This window comes from Stenella coeruleoalba (assembly GCF_951394435.1).
Source record: "Stenella coeruleoalba genome assembly, chromosome: 6".
Taxonomy (NCBI): domain Eukaryota; kingdom Metazoa; phylum Chordata; class Mammalia; order Artiodactyla; family Delphinidae; genus Stenella; species Stenella coeruleoalba.
Genome location: NC_137151.1, coordinates 68688095 through 68705499, shown reverse-complemented (window position 1 = coordinate 68705499; position 17405 = coordinate 68688095). Strand labels below are relative to the sequence as shown.

Genomic DNA, 17405 nt, shown 5'->3' with positions numbered 1-17405 from the left:
ATCCTTTTTAAATAAGCAGGTATTCAGTCATGTGGATGGATCATAATTTATTTAACCTTTTAATTTTGTCATTAAGCGATCTCAATTTCTAAGTTTTGGTTGCCATAAAAACTTATAAGGAAACCTTTTGAACTGTGATCAACTTAGTTAAAAACAAGAAAAGAAAGAAAGAAAGAAATGAAGGACAAGAAACGTAAGGAAAAATATCAGTGAGACTGAAGCACTGTTTCTGAGTCACCACGTACATTTCTTGCGGTATTTCTTGTGGTATTTTAAGGGTAACTGTGTAAACTCTCAGGACACGGGGACCCCCAGTCTCTGTGTAACATCTCAGGACACTTTTGCTCTCAAGGCGGTCCGCAGAGATGGTGGATTAATTCTAACACTAGCAGAAAATCTGTTAAGGCTCCAGCCAGGAAAAGAGACTTTCTAATCTCTGAGTGGCTATTTAATTCCAGTCCTTGCTTTTTTCTCTCCTGGAACCTTGGCTTGCCAAAATATAGAAAATGGCTCTGAGAAAACTGATGTAGTGTTAAAAAAAAAAAAAAAATCAACTTATTTGGCAGGGAAATTTTTTCATAGAAGAGTTGGAACTTTACAAATATGTACAGGTGAACATTCATAATACCTCACTAAATACTGCTCTGAGGCCTGTGGCATGCACCAAGTGACATCTGTCTGCACTGGGTAATTTCTCATACACAAAGAGGCACTTGGAAAAGTTAGAACTTCACTTTCATAAAGGTTCCTGCAAACCAGGACGTCCGTTGATCAGCATGAGAAATATATTACAAATACCTCCAAGAAAATGTAACATACAATGTATAATTAGCCTCTGATATATGGAGCCCTGAAATAAACAGTAACTACGATAATTTTCCTGCTAATTTACTTTAAGTTGTTTTTTCGCTTCTCCAAGGGCTTTGCACTTGAAGGGCACAAGTGTATTCCATGTAGAATTATTGTAATTCTTCAGATAGTGAATGGAGTGTAATTACTGAAAACCCTGGGAAATGCTGCCAGTGTGCCCCTCCAAAGAATAATAAAACAATTAGCAGGGGTCAGAAACCTCTTCCTATACCATTTTGTAGGGAGTAATTGTTCTGCTTTTCAGTTTTGAAAGCTAAAACATTTCATTCTGACTTTGGTTTTGGACTGCTCTTTACAGCTATACTCTGAGGCTTCATAATTTTTAGCTCATTATGTAGTTTAAAACGTGAGAACAATTGTTTAAATCAGTAATTTCCAGCTCTGGAGTTCATTCTACCTTTCTAAATCTTTGATTAATTTTAATAATGGTTTTAATTTTGACGTATCCCTTTTAATTGTACTCAGAGATAACTTCAGTTTAACTTTGCAATCCACATCTGGCTTTGCAATGAGGCCCATTCTTTCCCTTTGAGGTGGCTGCACAATAATGTAATATGTAAATCCTTAGTAACAGCACCCGGACTCTACTAGCACTGCTGGTCAATGCAGTTACAGAATGCTTTCACAAGGCCAAAGAAGGGTTAACTTGTTATTTCTAACCCCACCCTCTTTTGCACCCACTGACACATGCAATATTTAATATGCTGCTAACAGCTACAAGGTGCTTTCCTGGGGCTGCAGAAGGAGACTTCAGAAGGCCCCTTCTTCGTTTGTCTCCAGGGGCCTAAGGCCATCAAAGCCTGCCTACAAATAATGGCTCCCCACTGTTTAAAGGCATCAGCAACGAGGAGCTCATCATCTCCAAGGACAGCCCCTTGCAGTTTTAGACATGTATGACTACTGGACATTTCTTTATCATTTTGAGTCCAAGTCCCTTTTTTTTTTCCACATCATTATTGAAGTATAATTGCTTTACAATGTTGTGTTAGTTTCTGCTGTGTAACAAAGTGAATCAGCTATATGTATACATACATCCCCATATCGCCTCCCTCCCACCCTCCCTATACCCCTTTGCTTTTCACCCCACTAATCCTAGTTCTGAGCTCTGGAGGCACAACACATGTGTTTAGTTCCGCTTTAAGGGGACAGTTCTTTAAATACTTGAAGGCAGCTATCACGGACATCTCTTCACCCCCAAGTCTTTTCTGGTTCAGCCTAAATTTTCCCACTTTCTTCACCAGTTTCTCATAAGTTTGAGGTATCTTGTGGATAGTGTCTAGCGCAGGGCCCTACCCTAAGCAAATCACAGAGTGCAGAAGAAACACGATTCTCCTTCCTCGATCTAGATGATGCTACACATCGAAGTCCACGATTTAAAAAAAGCCACACTGCTGACATCTGAACTTATAGTGAATTAAACCTCTCAGCCCTCTTCACTGAGCTTCCTTCTCTATAGACGTGCAGATGGTTTCTTGGACCAAAGTGGAGGGTTTTGCATTGATCTCCACTAAAAGCCATCCGGTTAGTCTTTCTATTCTTCCGCAGGCTTAAGCCTCACATGTCATTTCTGACGGCAGATGACTGTTCATTCATTGCTGTTCCCAGTGAAGGTTGGCAGAAACTAAGGTTAAAAGACATAGGCTTTATTATCCAACTGCCACAGCAGGGATGAAGCCAAAAGTTATACCCTAGGCTTTGTGGCGCTGCCAGAGCTCGCTGGCCTGCCTGGAGCAGACCAGGCAACTTTCCTACCAAGCCAGGCCAGTGGGAAGATACCTGATCTCTCCAAAGCAGAGCTTCTCATCTTTTTTCTTCTCCCATCCCAGCAAACCTGAGGTTATGGCATGCTCCTGTTAGTAACTGGCTTGTTAAAACAGTGATTTGTAATTCAGGGGCAAGGTGAGGGGAATGTGTTCCTTTAGAAGGCGCCTGAATCAGTGCAGGTGGGCAGTGTGAGCCCCCCTTCGCACCTGACCTGACTCTGATACAGCCCCACCCCCCGCTGGGAAGCCCCACCTTAGGGTGTGCTCGTCAGCCTGCCCTGGAGGATGCTAGCCAAGAAAGTGGTCCACAGTCAGAATGCCAGGCTTCCCCTTGGGAATCCACATTCCAAATTTCCCACAGCCACCACTTGCCTTGGGACTAATGCAAAGTACAGGTTTTCAGAGCTTCTTTGCAAGAATTAATATGCTCATACAGTTTTTCGTCTACAGGGCTGAGAAGTGGACCCAACTGAAAGCTGATGGACCTCCCTCTGGACGTGAACTCACACGGGGAAGCTCAGAAGGGAAAAATAAGGTAGCAAGAGAAGGCTTCTGTAACTACCCTCAGGTATTATTTATTTCTTCTTTTTCTTCAGTGTTTATGTATTTATTTGGAAGTAATTTCAAACTTCCAGAAAATTTGCAAGAGGAGTCCAGAGAACTCGCATACAACCTGGTGAATGACTCTTAACAAGAACAACCATCTTAAGGGCACTTCCCAGGCGTCGGGCCTGTCCTGTTCGGCAGCTCACCGGGACAGCTGACCAATGGTGAGAGTCTGATCTGGACGAAGGCGTAGACAGCGCATGCCCAGTGACACTGTGTCAGGTATTTATTTCTTTATCAAGCTGAAAACAGAGCGACTCAGAAGCAGATGTCCTGCCTGGGGCCTGAGTTGCACAGTGACCGGCACAAAGATGCTGTCCAGAGAGGGAGTGGCCAGCTGTACGCACTTGAGCCCGGCCCAGGAGAGAGGCCCTGAGGCTGTGGTCCCAAACACAGATCTCCCTCAAGCTCGGATGCAAGTAATTCCTTCTCCTTGAATCCAGTGAGGGGTCAGAGGGGGCTCTTCTCAGATGGGGTCCTCGGGGCCCAGGCCTCCCCATTTACCTTCTGTGGCACCCTCCCCTCGGGGGCAGGCTGGCCACCTTACACCTTCACTCCTATCCAGATGGTCGATGACCCACCAGGCCTCCCCAGCCGTCTCTGGCTTTTCTGGCCAGCTCTGTATAGACTCTTGTGCCCCGTCTAAGCTCTCCTGTCCCTGAAGGGGAGTGGGCTTTCATGTCTGTTTTTCAAGTTCAGGCCAGCAGGCCCTCCAGGCAACACCACCGTGCACTGTTCCTCTCCCAACCTCCTACGCACAGCCAGCTGCCAGACGAGCCTGCCTCTTCTTAGGCCACGCTCGCTCTCTGCTCCAAGTCCCTTGAGAAGGTGCTCCCAGATGTCAGGCGTCTTCTAAACGCCTGCCCTCAGACGTTTTTGTCTTTCCTTCTGTTGCCCCTTGAGATCTTTGCCCTCCTTGTTCTTAATGTTTGTAAATTGCTTTTTCTTTTCTTCTTTCTGCCCCTACTCATTGGACTCTGCCCCCGTGCATATGCCTGTCAAATCTAGGATCTCAGTCAACTACTCCTTGCTTACCACGTGTAAAACCACATTCACACCATTCTGTTTATTTCACTCAGACCCTCATATATTTGGGACAAGAATTTTTTTCCACATGTATATCCAGAAATATATTTGTCTCTCACCTGCAAAGACTGTGCCCATGACAGCAACCAAGTGGAATTAAAGGCAAGGTGAGGACCAGAGATAAAAGATAAAAGGGCCCAGGAGCTGAGCCAGTCTTCACCGTATCCCTGAGGAAGAACCCCGGCCCCTCTTCTGGCCTACGGATCTTTAATATCCAGGAGGTGAGTGACACACAGATACAAGCATGTAACAGGCATGATGCTCATGGTATATTGTACATACAATGGCCGTGGGGACATGGCAGCTCAGGTGTCTGTGCAGGCGCTTGCAGAATATTGTGCATCTCTGAACGCAGGGAAGGACACCGAAGGACTGACACAATTAGCACTACAGGGAGGAGGGTGGACAGAATAGTGTCGAGTGAGGAACAGAAAGCTAAGGGAGCCATTTTGCGTAAGGTATCGGTAACATAAAATGCTTGGGACATTCTGCTTAATCAGCTTTTCTGATAAAATAGAAAATGCTTTTGGATTAAATCTTTGTTACATAAATTCCTTTATAAATGCTTTAGTGTACTGTCCTATCTCACTAAGTCCAACACTGGAATATAATTGGGTTATTCTTTTACTCAACAAATACTTTTACTCAAGTATTTCTTGCATACTTCTGATATGCCAGACACCTTTTTGGGTGCTAGAGAAACCAAACGGATAAGATACTTGGTCTAGGACATTTACATTCTAGTGGAGAAGACAGGCAATGAAGAGGCAATAAAGATCATCTTAGAATGTGAAACCAGCTGTCAAAGCAAGGTTATCTGTTGAGATCCAGCTGTCTGGCGAGGTGTGGATGGTAGAAGAATATTTGAAGGATGGTCAGGGAAGACCACTCGGAGGAGGGACACATGAGCTGAGACCTGAATGATGTGAAAGTGTCAGAGTGGTGAAGACTGAAGGAAGACAATTTTGGGCAAAGGTAACAGCTAGTGCAAAGGCCCTGAGGCAGAAAGGAAAAGAAAGAAGGTTGGTCTCACCAACTTGGACTGAATACAGCGTAGATGAAGTGTGAGATGAGGCTGGATGGGGACTCAGGGTAACAAGTCTGGATTTGATTATATTTAACATGGTTTTATTTTCCTCTGATACAGGAAGTTACCTCTCCTTGCGTTTTGCTTTTTCACATTTTTTTTTAAATTGAAGTATAGTTGATTTACAATATTGCGTTTGTTTCAGGTGTACAGCAAAGTGATTCGGTTATGCATATATATGTAAATATATATTTTTTCAACTATAGTTTATTACAAGATATTGAACATAGTTCCCTGTGCTATACAGTAAATCTTTGTTGTTTATCTTTTTTATATACAGTAGTGTGCATCTGTTAATCCCAAACTCCCAATTTATCCCTCCCTCAACCCTGCTTCCCCATTGGTAACCCTAAGTTTGTTTTCTATGTCTGTGAGTCTGTTTCTGTTTTGTAAATAAGTTCATTTGTATCATTTTTTTAGATTCCACATATAAGTGATATCATATGACATTTGTCTTTGTCTGGCTTACTTAGTATGATAATCTCTAGGTCCATCCATGTTGCTGCAAATGGCATTAATTTATTCTTTTTCATGGCTGAGTAATATTCTATCCTATATATATATATATATATACACACACACGCACACATATATATAATATTTTACATATCTATATACAGCACATCTGCTTTATCCATTTGTCTGTCAGTGGACATTTAGGTTGCCTCCATGTTTTCGCTATTGTAAATAGTGCTGCTATGAACACTGGGGCGCGTGTATCTCTTCTAATTAGTGTTCATCTTTTCTGGATATATGCCCAGAAGTGGGATGGCTGGATCATGTGGTAGCTCTATTAGTTTTTTAAGGAACCTCCATACTCTTCTCCATAGTGGTTGTACAAATTTACATTCCCACCAACAGTGTAGGAGGATTCCCTCTTCTCCACACCCTCTCCAGCATTTGTAGACTTTTTGATGATGGCCATTCTGACCAGTGTGAGGTGGTACCTCATTGTAGTTTTGATTTGCATTTCTCTGATAATTAGCAATGTTGAGCATCTTTTCATGTGTTTGCTAGCCATCTGTATGTCTTTCTTGGAGAAACATCTATTTAGGTCTTTTGCCCGTGTTTTGATCAGGTTGTTTTTCGGTTATTGAGTTGTATGAGTGGTTTATATATTTTGGAAATTAAGCCCTTGTCGTTTGCATCGTTTGCAAGTATTTTCTCCCATTCCATAAGTTGTCTTTTCATTTTGTTTATGGTTTCCTTTGCTGGGCAAAAGGTTATAAGTTTATGTCCCATTTGTTTATTTTTGCTTTTTCTATTGCCTTGGGAGACTGACCTAAGAAAATATTGCTACGATTTATGTCAGAGAATGTTTTGCCTATGCTCTCTTCTAGGAATTTTATGGTGTCATGCCTTATATTTAAGTCTTTAAGCCATTTTGAATTTACTTTTCTGTATGGTGTAAGGGAGTGTTCTAACCTCATTGATCTATATGTGGCTGTCCCACTTTCCTAACACAACTTGCTGTAGAGACTGTCTTTTCTCTATTTTGACATCTTTTATTACTGTTTTGAACTAGTTTATACCCTTTATTGATTTTTAATACTTCATGTGTTTATGTTTTATTTTCTTAACTGCATATAATCTCCTAAAAGCTAAGGACTACTTTTTGGATTTCTTTATATTTCCTAGCAAAATTCTTTGCCTAGACACTCTACACATATTTAATTGCTTTGAAAAAACATAGCCTTTGGAACATCTGCATTTAGCCCAGTTCATGTATTCTATATAAAGAAGTAAACTTTCAAAGTCCTTTGGTAGATTTCTATTGTGTTGGAAAGGTCTGGGAATTGGGTGGATTTGAACACTTAAAGATTTTTATTTGGAGATTCTTTTTTCCATAGCTTGATATAAGTCCAGTGCTCTAACCGTGAATCTTGTAATAATGTTATTGATGATAGAAGACAAATTGTTGCTAATAATGTAACGGCATGATTAGTGATACAGAAATATAAGGGTTCAAAACATTTCTCTTCCTTTATGAATTAATTAGCTTCTATTACTGTTTCCAGAAGTATAGAAGTTTGCCTTAGGCTTCTCTTTCCAAATAAAATGACTATCTTAAAATAATATTCATAAATAAATCCACCTAAATATGGGTGTGTCTGAAATAGAACCAACCTCCTAATACAGCAGCAACTGTGGCTATCAGCATGCTTCATGCAGCCTGGGGTAGTGGCAGCCGGCCAGCATATTATCCTCTGATCCATTGCTAGTCTACTTCCTAAATGTTATAAATATTCATGTATGCCATAGAAAGCTACAAAGGGCTTTATTCAAACATTTTTTTGAATATTCCTTTATGTTCCCCCCAAAGGAAAGAATGTCTGCTTTTTTTTTTTTTTTTTGGCATAAGGATCGGAGTGTGAATTCCCTTTTGTTCATACTCATAAATCCTGAAAACCAATATGCAACAAATTCTCTAATCCTCATTTCATACCTCAAGGGTGAAGAGGTTCAAAATAAAAATACTTCGGGTTGGCATGGTAGTTCACCGTGACTGTGCAATGTTGCCACCAAGAAAAGACATCTGTGCTCCCGACTACCCTGGTGACTTCTGCCCCTGGCAGGGGCTCCCTCAGGGGATACAGCCTACCAGCCCCACAAAGGCTGCCAGCTCTGCTTACCACCTTGGTGAGCACGATGAATGACTGGGAAGCTGCACGGACATGAACCTGAAAAGGGAGACAGACACATCCTTCCCCAGGAATGCAGTAATAACACCAGCCACTAGTGGGAGTTGTAAGTGGTGGTATGGGGGCAGGGGTGGGCTAGTTTATGGGGAGAAAAGGCTGGAAAGTTGGCAACAAGTGCCAGGTGGTCTAAGCCCGGTTTAAAGAACATAATCAAATCTTTTTGAAACTCCAGTTCGTTTTTCAGTAACACCTAACTCATGGAAGGGTAACTGTAAAATCCCACTTTCTCGTGGTCTGATTTATCAAATGAAGTAAAATTGATCACTGCTGGAACAGAGAACTTAGCAGTATTCTTTCAGTATCCTTTCTCTCCTTTTCTTTCATAGTGATAGAACCCCTTAATTTTGAGTGGGGCACATAGATACCCAAAAAATAAGGACTACATATTCTAACTTTTCATGGGACTAAGTTTCTTCTGGCCAATAAAATGTGAGGCAAGGGGTGAGTGCGATTCCAGGTCACCTCCTTACACGGAAGAAGCAGGTCTTCACGTTTTTCCTTTTCCCTTCCCTCTAGCTGAAACGGGGGTGGTGGTGGGCCACCATCTTGGACCATGTGGATGGTGAAATGGCAAGACGGGAGAAGGCTGGACCCTGACTGCTTCCTGGAGCAGAGCTTCCATACTTGGACATTTAGGTGCGAAAGGAATAGACTTATCTTGCTTAAGCCAGGGCTAACTTAGGTTTCCATTATTGCAGCTGAACTGCTGTCTTAGCTCTACAGTTGCTTTCAATCGAAAGTGGACTTTCTCAGAGCAGGATGTGAAGGACCTCTCTCCTCACTGACAGGTATGTCAGAATCTACTGCTGTGGGCACGAAGTACAGAAACAGGGAAGGGGAACTCCCTTAACATCTACTGAATACGATCCTGACTCTTCCTTCCCAGGTTATGGATGAGACACACCAAGATCTAAAAACCCAGATAAAACAGCTTTCATCCTCCTTGACAGATATTTTTGCTGTTCTTGTTTGTTCTGTTAACTTTCACAATCAGAAGTTCTAAAGCCCAGTCAACTCTTTCTTTAGGAAACTCTGACTTCTACGCCTCTGTGCACGTGTATATTTTACAGTCAGATGGTTGGCTTAGCCACCCCTGAGTGACGCGGGAGGTTCTTTACCTATTTGCTAAATCTTTCATTTCTGGACAACAAGTTTTCTTTTGAGAAATCAGGGAAATATGTTTAAGTCTCCATACTAATAAGTGAGCAAAGAATGTTTTTACTTTGATCATAGAATGATTAAACCAACACAGCAATAGAGATGTTCCTACCCTACCCTTGGTGTGTGGGGTAGAGGAGAAGACTGCTGAGAAATATTTGCCCTCTAGCACAGGGTGTCTCTGAGGAGTGTGGACTCATGCGCTATTTCCTAAGAAGTTTAAGGCACGGGCCACGGTGCCCAGCACTTGCTGCAGTTCTTTACCAGGCTGGGCTTTGCAACATGCTCATCCCCAAAGTTGAATGGTAGGATCCTTACGGGATGACTGCGGGATGTTGCGAATTCTGGAGTCACACACAGTAGCTGGATTTCGGGAAACAATTAGAACAGTTTTCTGAGAAGAATGCTTACAACGCTGTATGGCTTACAGGAAGCCTTACATACTCTGGACCCACCAGTAATCCCCAGGGGTAGATGGTGTGTCAAGAATCCCCATTTTCTGTTGGGGAAATTGACCCACGGAGAACTTAAGGGACACCTACAAAGTGATGAAGCTGAGAACGGACCCTCGTGTCTCCTGAACTCCGAGCTCTGAGCTTTTCCTGTAGCGCCACGTCCATCACTGCAAAGCGAACCGTGGGCACGTTCTCACCCACACAGAGATAAAACCCTACCACCCCATCCATGCGGGCTGCAGCCAAAGGATTTAGAAGACGATGGAGCATTCCTGAACATGCACTATGTCGCTAAAGAAAGGCTTTGGCAAGACCTGCCTTATTGCTTCACAGAAGATAAGAAACTGCAAAGTAACTAATGCTTTTTTTGGGGGGTCGGGGGGAGGAGGCTGGAAAATAGTGACTATGTGCCAGTTCCACACAACTGTTAACTTTAAAAAGTTTGTTTTTGGTTATGAAGATTTTCAAGTTCCCGCTCTGAACTTGGGTGCACTTTACTGGCATAAGCAATACACACTCAGATGACGACTGTATGATAAAGATCCTCTGTAGGGTTGCCTTCTACCCACATGCACTAAAGTCAGCCTCAGCAGATAAGCATTTCAAAGGCATCCTGGGGCAGTCTAGCTCCACCAACCTTCCAACAAAACAACAACATGGAAGTCACTCTGGAACATTCGTGCATTTTAGCAACAGGCAGCTAAGGACGAAGCACACAGCATAAAAGCTAGCCGCTGCTGTGAGCCGCGGCACAAATACTATTCAATTTCACAAAAGAGAACTGACAGACTAACAGAGGTAGCCAATTTGAACTGAATATTTCACAGCTCCTTTATGTGTAACTAGCTTTTTAACATGGCAGCATCTATGGAAATTATTTCCTTTATTAGTACAAATGCAAATTTTATTTTTTAAAAACCATCATGGTTAAGGTTATAATACCATACGTACCATTTTTTCAAAGTTTACTAGATTGTCAATGAATGTCTTGTTCCCCTCATGAGTAAATGTCATATCTGCAAAGAAATAAAAGTCACATTCGAATCACTAACAGAAATATGTCATACCAAGAAACCAGAATAGCACCATTAGATTATGCTGGAGGATTTGCATGACACTGCAATTGAAGAAAGCCGATAATAGTTCCTTTTATGTTAGGTGTTTACGTTTCTAAAGCACTTTCCCTGAGCTTAGTAAAATTTCCAAACTGACCCTCTGTTGCACTATCAAGTCTTTCAAACCATGCACAGATCCCTGCTCCTCCAATAATCTTTCCAACCCTTTCAGAAAAGTCAGGGCTGAGAGGAGATGATGAGGAAGGTGGAAAGATGGGATCATTCTTCCCAAGGAGGTCAATCTGATTAGGCTCCTGTTCATTTTCTTCCCCACACACTCACCACTGACTCGGCCTGTGCATTTCCTTGGAATTACCTTTAATGAGCAAAGGCATGAAGGGGATGAGAGGAGGGTCCAGCTTGGCTACCGTCAGCCTGTAGGCCCTGTGGTTTCTTGAAGGATCCTTTAGAGAAACAAAGAGATCCTGGTTAATGACTAGTGACACGTGCACCACCCCCTCTACCTCCCAACACACCCAGCCTTGTCATTTCCCAGTCGGGGAGTTTTGAATCGAGTGTAGCTACAAAAGAAAGGTGGCTTCAGTTAAACTGATTTTTGTTTTAAAACAACTTCCTGTATCACATGAAAATAATTTACTTTTTGTTTCCTTTTTCCCTCCATCACTCCTGCCAAGTCCCACTCACTCCATTTCTGTCCGTTAACACCTCCCAGCCAATGGGGAAAAATAATTTTGGCAAGCCGAGGAAAATGCAGCTTCCAATCCTTAGCCAGCCTGTGCTAGGTGGAAAGGATCCCATTACACTGCTTTTCTTAGTTACACAAATTGACCTTATGTGGGACGTAAGTCCTGTTTCAGTTAGTACCTGAGGTGCCGTTCATTAGTCGGACATGCCTGTTTTAGCAGCACTAAAATGGGATCATAAACTTCTTAAAGTCAGACAAGGACAGATAAAATTTCTGAAATGAGAACTTCAGCTAATCGGAAATTGGATTAATGCAGACCGTGAACAGAATAAAGGAGCCACTGTCACTCACCATTAAACTTTCAAACTCCGCATAGAACTTCTTGAACTTGCTTGGCAGTTTCTGTCAAGGAAATGAAAATGCCACACTCATAAGTCACATTCAACATCTAGCTACGTATCGTGTTACCATTTCTAGGGGAAGTTATTACTTTTGGCTCTTAAACATCTCTAAGACAGGCCAGACTGTAATCTGTCTTGTCATTTGAGGATAATCTTAGAGAACTCGTCTTTCCAAAGTCTTAACCTAGTTGAACCAAAACTAACTATGGGTGCTTTGGTCTTAACTGCTTTTATAATGTTTTCTGAAATGGGTTATTCATAGAGAGGGCTGCATTCCCAGACTACAAGTGGTTTGGCATTAACCCTCCACTGTTTTAAACTCTCACATTCCCACAATTAGGAATTTAGACCAGGGAATATTAGGATTAACAGTTTTGGAAACTACCTAGGTTCAACCCTCCTCCTCCTCTACGACGTAAAGCTACAAGAGAACAGGGATTTTTATCAGTTTTGTTTATTGCTATATACTGAGGGCCTAAAAGAGTGTCAGGTACAGAGTAAGTGCTCAATACATGTTTAATTGACTAGATTAAACCTGTGTTTTATAGATGGAAGAAATTAAACCTCATAGATTAAATGACATGCCAAAGTCACACAGCCGATGATGGTCAGAGCCTCTGTAATTCACATCTCCTGCCTCCTTTCCTATCGCCTCTATCATATGTGCTATGCTTTCCTACATAAGCATTTCTCCCACAGGATTTCTCTGCCTTGCTATAATACAAAAATAGATAGTTCTATCAATTTAGTCATTTCTCATGGTTATATTTTGGCATATGATTCAATACCACACACTCACACCGTAGGTCAATGATGAATCATCTTTCAATCTATTGGTTCTCACTTTGCTTAGGTCCTGAGCTTACAGTAAAGCTGAACTTTTCTAACAGGGTCACACCAAGGCATAGCAGCGTGATGTTCCCCATCCCGAGACCGTGGAGGTGCTGACCAAGTCCTGGGCCATGAATGCCCCGCTCAGCTCTGCTTCACACAGTGAAGTCTACCATCAACAACTGACTCGCCCCATCAGGCCTCTGCAAGCCACCCAAAAGCTCCTCTCTCTTCTTTTTCTCTCTTCTCTGAATGGGTTTGTCACATTCCCATTTAAACACTATAAACCATCTTATTTTGCTTCAAGGAACTAGTCTCCTTATAATGTCTAAACTCATTGTCCTAGTGCCTCTTTTCAAGTTGGGTTTCAGGGAAACCTGATATCCTCATTTAGGGGGAAAGGTTCAAAGTGATGAAGGCTGGGATGGGCATCAAGGGATACAAGGGTCTCATGCTCCACGGAGTGTCCAAATCATCATGCTAGGTGATAACTTTCCGTGAACACAGACAATTTACAAAATTAGGAGCGAATGACTTTTTTTTTTTTTTTTTTTTTGCAGTACGCGGGCCTCTCCCTGTTGTGGCCTCTCCCGTTGCGGAGCACAGGCTCCGGACGCGCAGGCTCAACGGCCATGGCTCACGGGCCCAGCCGCTCCGCGGCATGTGGGATCTTCCCGGACCGGGGCACGAACCTGTGTCCCCTGCATCGGCAGGCAGACTCTCAACCACTGCGCCACCAGGGAAGCCCCGCGAACGACATTTTTGGTTAGATCTATCACTCTAGTTCTCTTTCTGTGCTTAGCTGACTTTTGGGTCAAAAGCTGGAGTGCATGTGGTAATAAAACATGTGGGTCTTAATACTATTACCTATCCACATCCCATGCTTTCGGAGCAGGGGTTCTCAACTGGGGGCAATTTTGTACCCACACCCAGGGATATTTGGTGATGTCTACAGACCTTTCCTGTTGTCACAGCTGGGGTGGATGGAGGGAGAGGCGCTACTGGTATACAGTAGATTGAGGCCAGGGGTGCTGCTAAGCCGCCTACACGGCCAGGACATCACCCCCACCCCCCCGCCCCATACAACAAAGAAGAAGGATCCTGCCTGAAGTGTCAAGACCACTGAGGCCGAGAAACTCGGCTCTGGGTTCTTACTCCCACTGGCTTTATCTCAGAGGCGTCTTTCCCCTCTATGCTGGACCATCCCCTTTGCCGCGTGGCTTCACTCTGTTTTCTGTTTTGTTCATCGACTCTCTCACGCGTGTTTTCTAGTTCCCAGAGGGCAGGCACTATTTCCCACTTTGCTCCTGCTGCCATCGTGCTGTTGTCGTGTGGGAAGCATGTGGGAGGGTCTTGGCAAGTCCAGGCAGATAAACCCAAATCAAAGACGCTCAAGAATGAAAGCTCTTCCTACAGAATGATCCAATTACATCTCAACTTAAGAGATAAAGGCTTACGAATGATGAAAGGTGACTCTCCTCTTTCCAGCAATACGCAAGGATGGAAACACAAGCTCACAGGCTGCTGTGCTCCTTCCTCTCCCCGTGGAATGAAGGACTGGCCAATAAACTCTCTCCCTTTGCTGCCTGTCCCCCCCGCCGCCCCCCAAGCAGCCTATTTCTCTCTTTAGACCAGGAAAGGGGATGCTGAGAGTGTTTCCCCCACGCTACGGCCTTAATGTCTAGCTGCTGTTATGTGCACCTATATCTGGCCTTCCCGGACCCCATGAGGCTTCTTTGATTTTCCCAGCCAAATCATCTGGACTCTGTGAGTGTGAAAAGCTGGAAACAAGTGGGGGAAAGCAGACTCTCTGAGAGGGAACCCTACATCTCCAAAGAGCTGTGGGCTACAAGAAGGGGAGGCGTGCACCCTGGCTTCATTGCTTACGTTTATTGGCAGCACTAACTTTTTTTTACTAGCCGGAAGATGACCCAGCCAAATGGCGTGCAGGCCTTACCAATTCCCTCATTCCTATATTCAGGGGATGAGCTGCTGAGTGCAGCATCTGCTGGGAATTTTCAGAGAAACCCAAGACAGAAGGACCTGTGAGGACCTGTCCTATAAACAGTGGAAACATTGAGGAGGAACAGAGAAAGAAAACGGTTTCAAGAGGGAAGTAGGGAAGAAACTGTTTCAAGGAAAACATTTAGAGATGCAAACAGCTGCCTCTGGTGCCTTTTTACAGCAGCATTGCAAATTAAGATCTGTGTTACCTACTCCTTGCTCTCTTTTCGTGTCCCACTTACACATGCCTTTTTATTTTTAGAAAGAGTCTATTTTCGTGTGTATGTTCCATTAGAGATTAATATTTCTTTGACTACATACCACATGTAAGGGGTCAGGCATATTTTGAGTACTTAGCTAATGAAAAATGAAGCTGTTCTCTAGCACACATAACCAACTATCAACAAACCATTAATCGTATTTGCTACAGAAATTCACAACACACCTGCATAACTTTTGCACCAAACCGAATTCTAGCCAACTGTTGCTCCTCCGTACACAGAGAGGTCTGCTAGTAGTTAGGAGATGCTTGGTACCCAGCTGGGCCAAACAGTTGGCCTTCTGGTTAATTCTCCCAGGAGCAAAATGACTACTGGGATAAAAATGGATCTTCTGTCCTCTCTTAATTACAGATAAGGCTTATTTAAAAAGCAAGAAGCAGACATTTCAGAGAACAATAGGATCTATGAACAAGATGAAGTAATCCAAGCAATGCTACACCTAGGAACTAGACTTATTATTATTTACATTGTATAGTCCAGGAAGCTGAGACCCCCCCCTTCATCCCCTCCCCCCTCTACAAAAGGACAATGCCTTTTAAAATTCACACTCTGAGGCAAAAGGAGACAGGTCACCTCCCTCAAAGTGCCCCACCTTTCCCACTGTTATACAAGCATGAGTGATATTTCTATAAAAAAAGACTCACTGGTGAGCCTGTGTTTTGACTCTTCAGGCAAATTCGCAGCTGGATCTCAGCTGAAGCTTACCTCCCATGTTAGTGCCAAGCGGCTCACAGCAACATTACTTAGTCCCATGACGATGGCAAAAAAGGAATTCAGATTCTTGTACTCCTTACAGCTGAAACACAAGAGGCACATACTGGAGTAAAATGCCACTTTTGAGTGAGATAAAAAAAAATTAGAGTTCTATTTTCTGATGGTCATTAATATTCGGCAGGACTCCTTTATGAGAGCAGGCAATGACAGATTTAATGCTCTCTGTAAGTTCCACTTGGGTGACCGTGTTCTGTTGTTTGATTTCTCACTGTAATTTTAGGAAGGTGATGGTTTGGGCCATCTAGGTTCAGGTTTTGAGGAGGAAGTTCAAGACACCTGCCCTAGGGATTGCTATTGTAATCCCAGAGCTTGCTAAAAGCCTTGTTGGACCTGGAGCGAAACATCTCACGGGCTAAGAAGAGAGAAAGCAAAATGTTCTTGGAGACTTCCAGACTTTCAGGCTGAAGCCGGACACCTCAGGTTCTGGCAGCATGAGAGGGAACGAAGGAAAATCACACTGCTGCAGCCGCCAGGGCTTCTACCTGCCATGCAAATGCTTCCAATTTGTTGAAAAATGTCAGCTTACAAATCATGATCCCTATATAGCTAATAACCTAAACAACTGACCAAAAAATGACCTTACTTTGTTTTACCAATGTCAATGAAGCTGATCATTTTGAATCTGTATTTATGCCATTATTAGCTTTTATGAATATATATTTGGGAAGAAGAATATTGTGGAACACCACCAAAGGTTCTTATTAGAATGCAATGTTTAGCCCAGGTACTTGGTTTAACTTAAGAAAGAAAAAAAGAAAGGAATCTTCGACTTCTTTATACCAGCTCCTTGCAAAGGCAAAGAAGGATTCATTTTGCAAGGAGCACAAATCCTTTACCACAAATCAATATGGTTATCTAAGTTGACTACATCATAATTAAATCTTCTTTGGATTAGCATTTTTGCAAAAGGCTAATTGTTGCATGTGCTGCCTGTGTACTCCTTGCAGAGTGATTCATAAATGGTCTGTGTGGAAATGGGAAAACAGATGTAGAGAAGATATGGTGTGTCTCATGCACCGCTAAGGAAGCAGGCGGGGCCTTCGATGGGCCGGGGCGGTGGCTCTCAGGTCAGGGGCTGAGAGCAACTTCAGAGTCCCTGGACTGCAGGCAGCGAGGCTGGTCATGGACATGTTTGCCTTTGTCCTATCTGTGCGATCATGAAAGCACACGCAGGACTGCAGGGCTGCCTTTCTGCTCACTGCTCTGGTTACCAACTAACTTTATCACCTTAGGTAAGTCACAAAATTTCTCCCTGCCTCAGTCTCCTCACCTGTAAAAGGCGAGGGTAACATTTGGACCCCCAACTTCACAAAGTTCTGGGCAGGTCAAAGAGCTTCAATAGCATATATTGACGTTCTCTAAAAATATCACGTAAAACATGCCAACTGCCACTAGGTTTAAGATCTCATTCGTGTAGATCTTGGTTTCTGAGTCTGCAATCTTCTCCAGCTGGGTTGTGTGAAGAGTTCTACTGTGTAGGACGGCGCAGGTTAAATGACATAAACCAATTTATTCCGAAGGCCAAATCCACCCATAATCAGAAGGAAGAGAGATAAGAAAGGCAAAGACGTTAAAAAAAAAAAATTCCTGAGTTTCTGAAAGGCTCTCCTATGTTGCCCTGTGAAA

At 43.1% G+C, this 17405-nt stretch overlaps 1 protein-coding gene and 1 long non-coding RNA gene across 14 annotated transcripts in view; one reads left to right on the top strand and one right to left on the bottom strand.

Annotated features, from left to right (window-relative positions):
* The window catches only part of LOC307187584, a 66066-nt gene extending 55508 nt beyond the window's left edge, over positions 1-10558 (top strand). For 3 of the 6 annotated variants that reach the window (XR_013828652.1, XR_013828653.1, XR_013828654.1), the window contains 5 exons: positions 3084-3168; positions 3269-3461; positions 4319-4546; positions 7865-8160; positions 8631-10558. This is a non-coding gene — a long non-coding RNA (uncharacterized lncRNA). The remainder of the gene's footprint in view (positions 1-3083; positions 3169-3268; positions 3462-4318; positions 4547-7864; positions 8161-8630) is intronic. The other 3 variants (XR_013828657.1, XR_013828655.1, XR_013828656.1) reach the window with 3 other exon arrangements.
* The window catches only part of RAPGEF4 (Rap guanine nucleotide exchange factor 4), a 318083-nt gene that overhangs the window by 4719 nt on the left and 295959 nt on the right, over positions 1-17405 (bottom strand). For all 8 annotated transcript variants that reach the window (XM_079923817.1, XM_079923822.1, XM_079923821.1 and 5 more), the window contains 4 exons: positions 15711-15801; positions 11840-11890; positions 11159-11246; positions 10679-10743 (listed from right to left, as the gene is read on the bottom strand). In XM_079923817.1, the coding sequence (XP_079779943.1) occupies positions 10679-10743; positions 11159-11246; positions 11840-11890; positions 15711-15801 (295 nt within the window). The remainder of the gene's footprint in view (positions 1-10678; positions 10744-11158; positions 11247-11839; positions 11891-15710; positions 15802-17405) is intronic.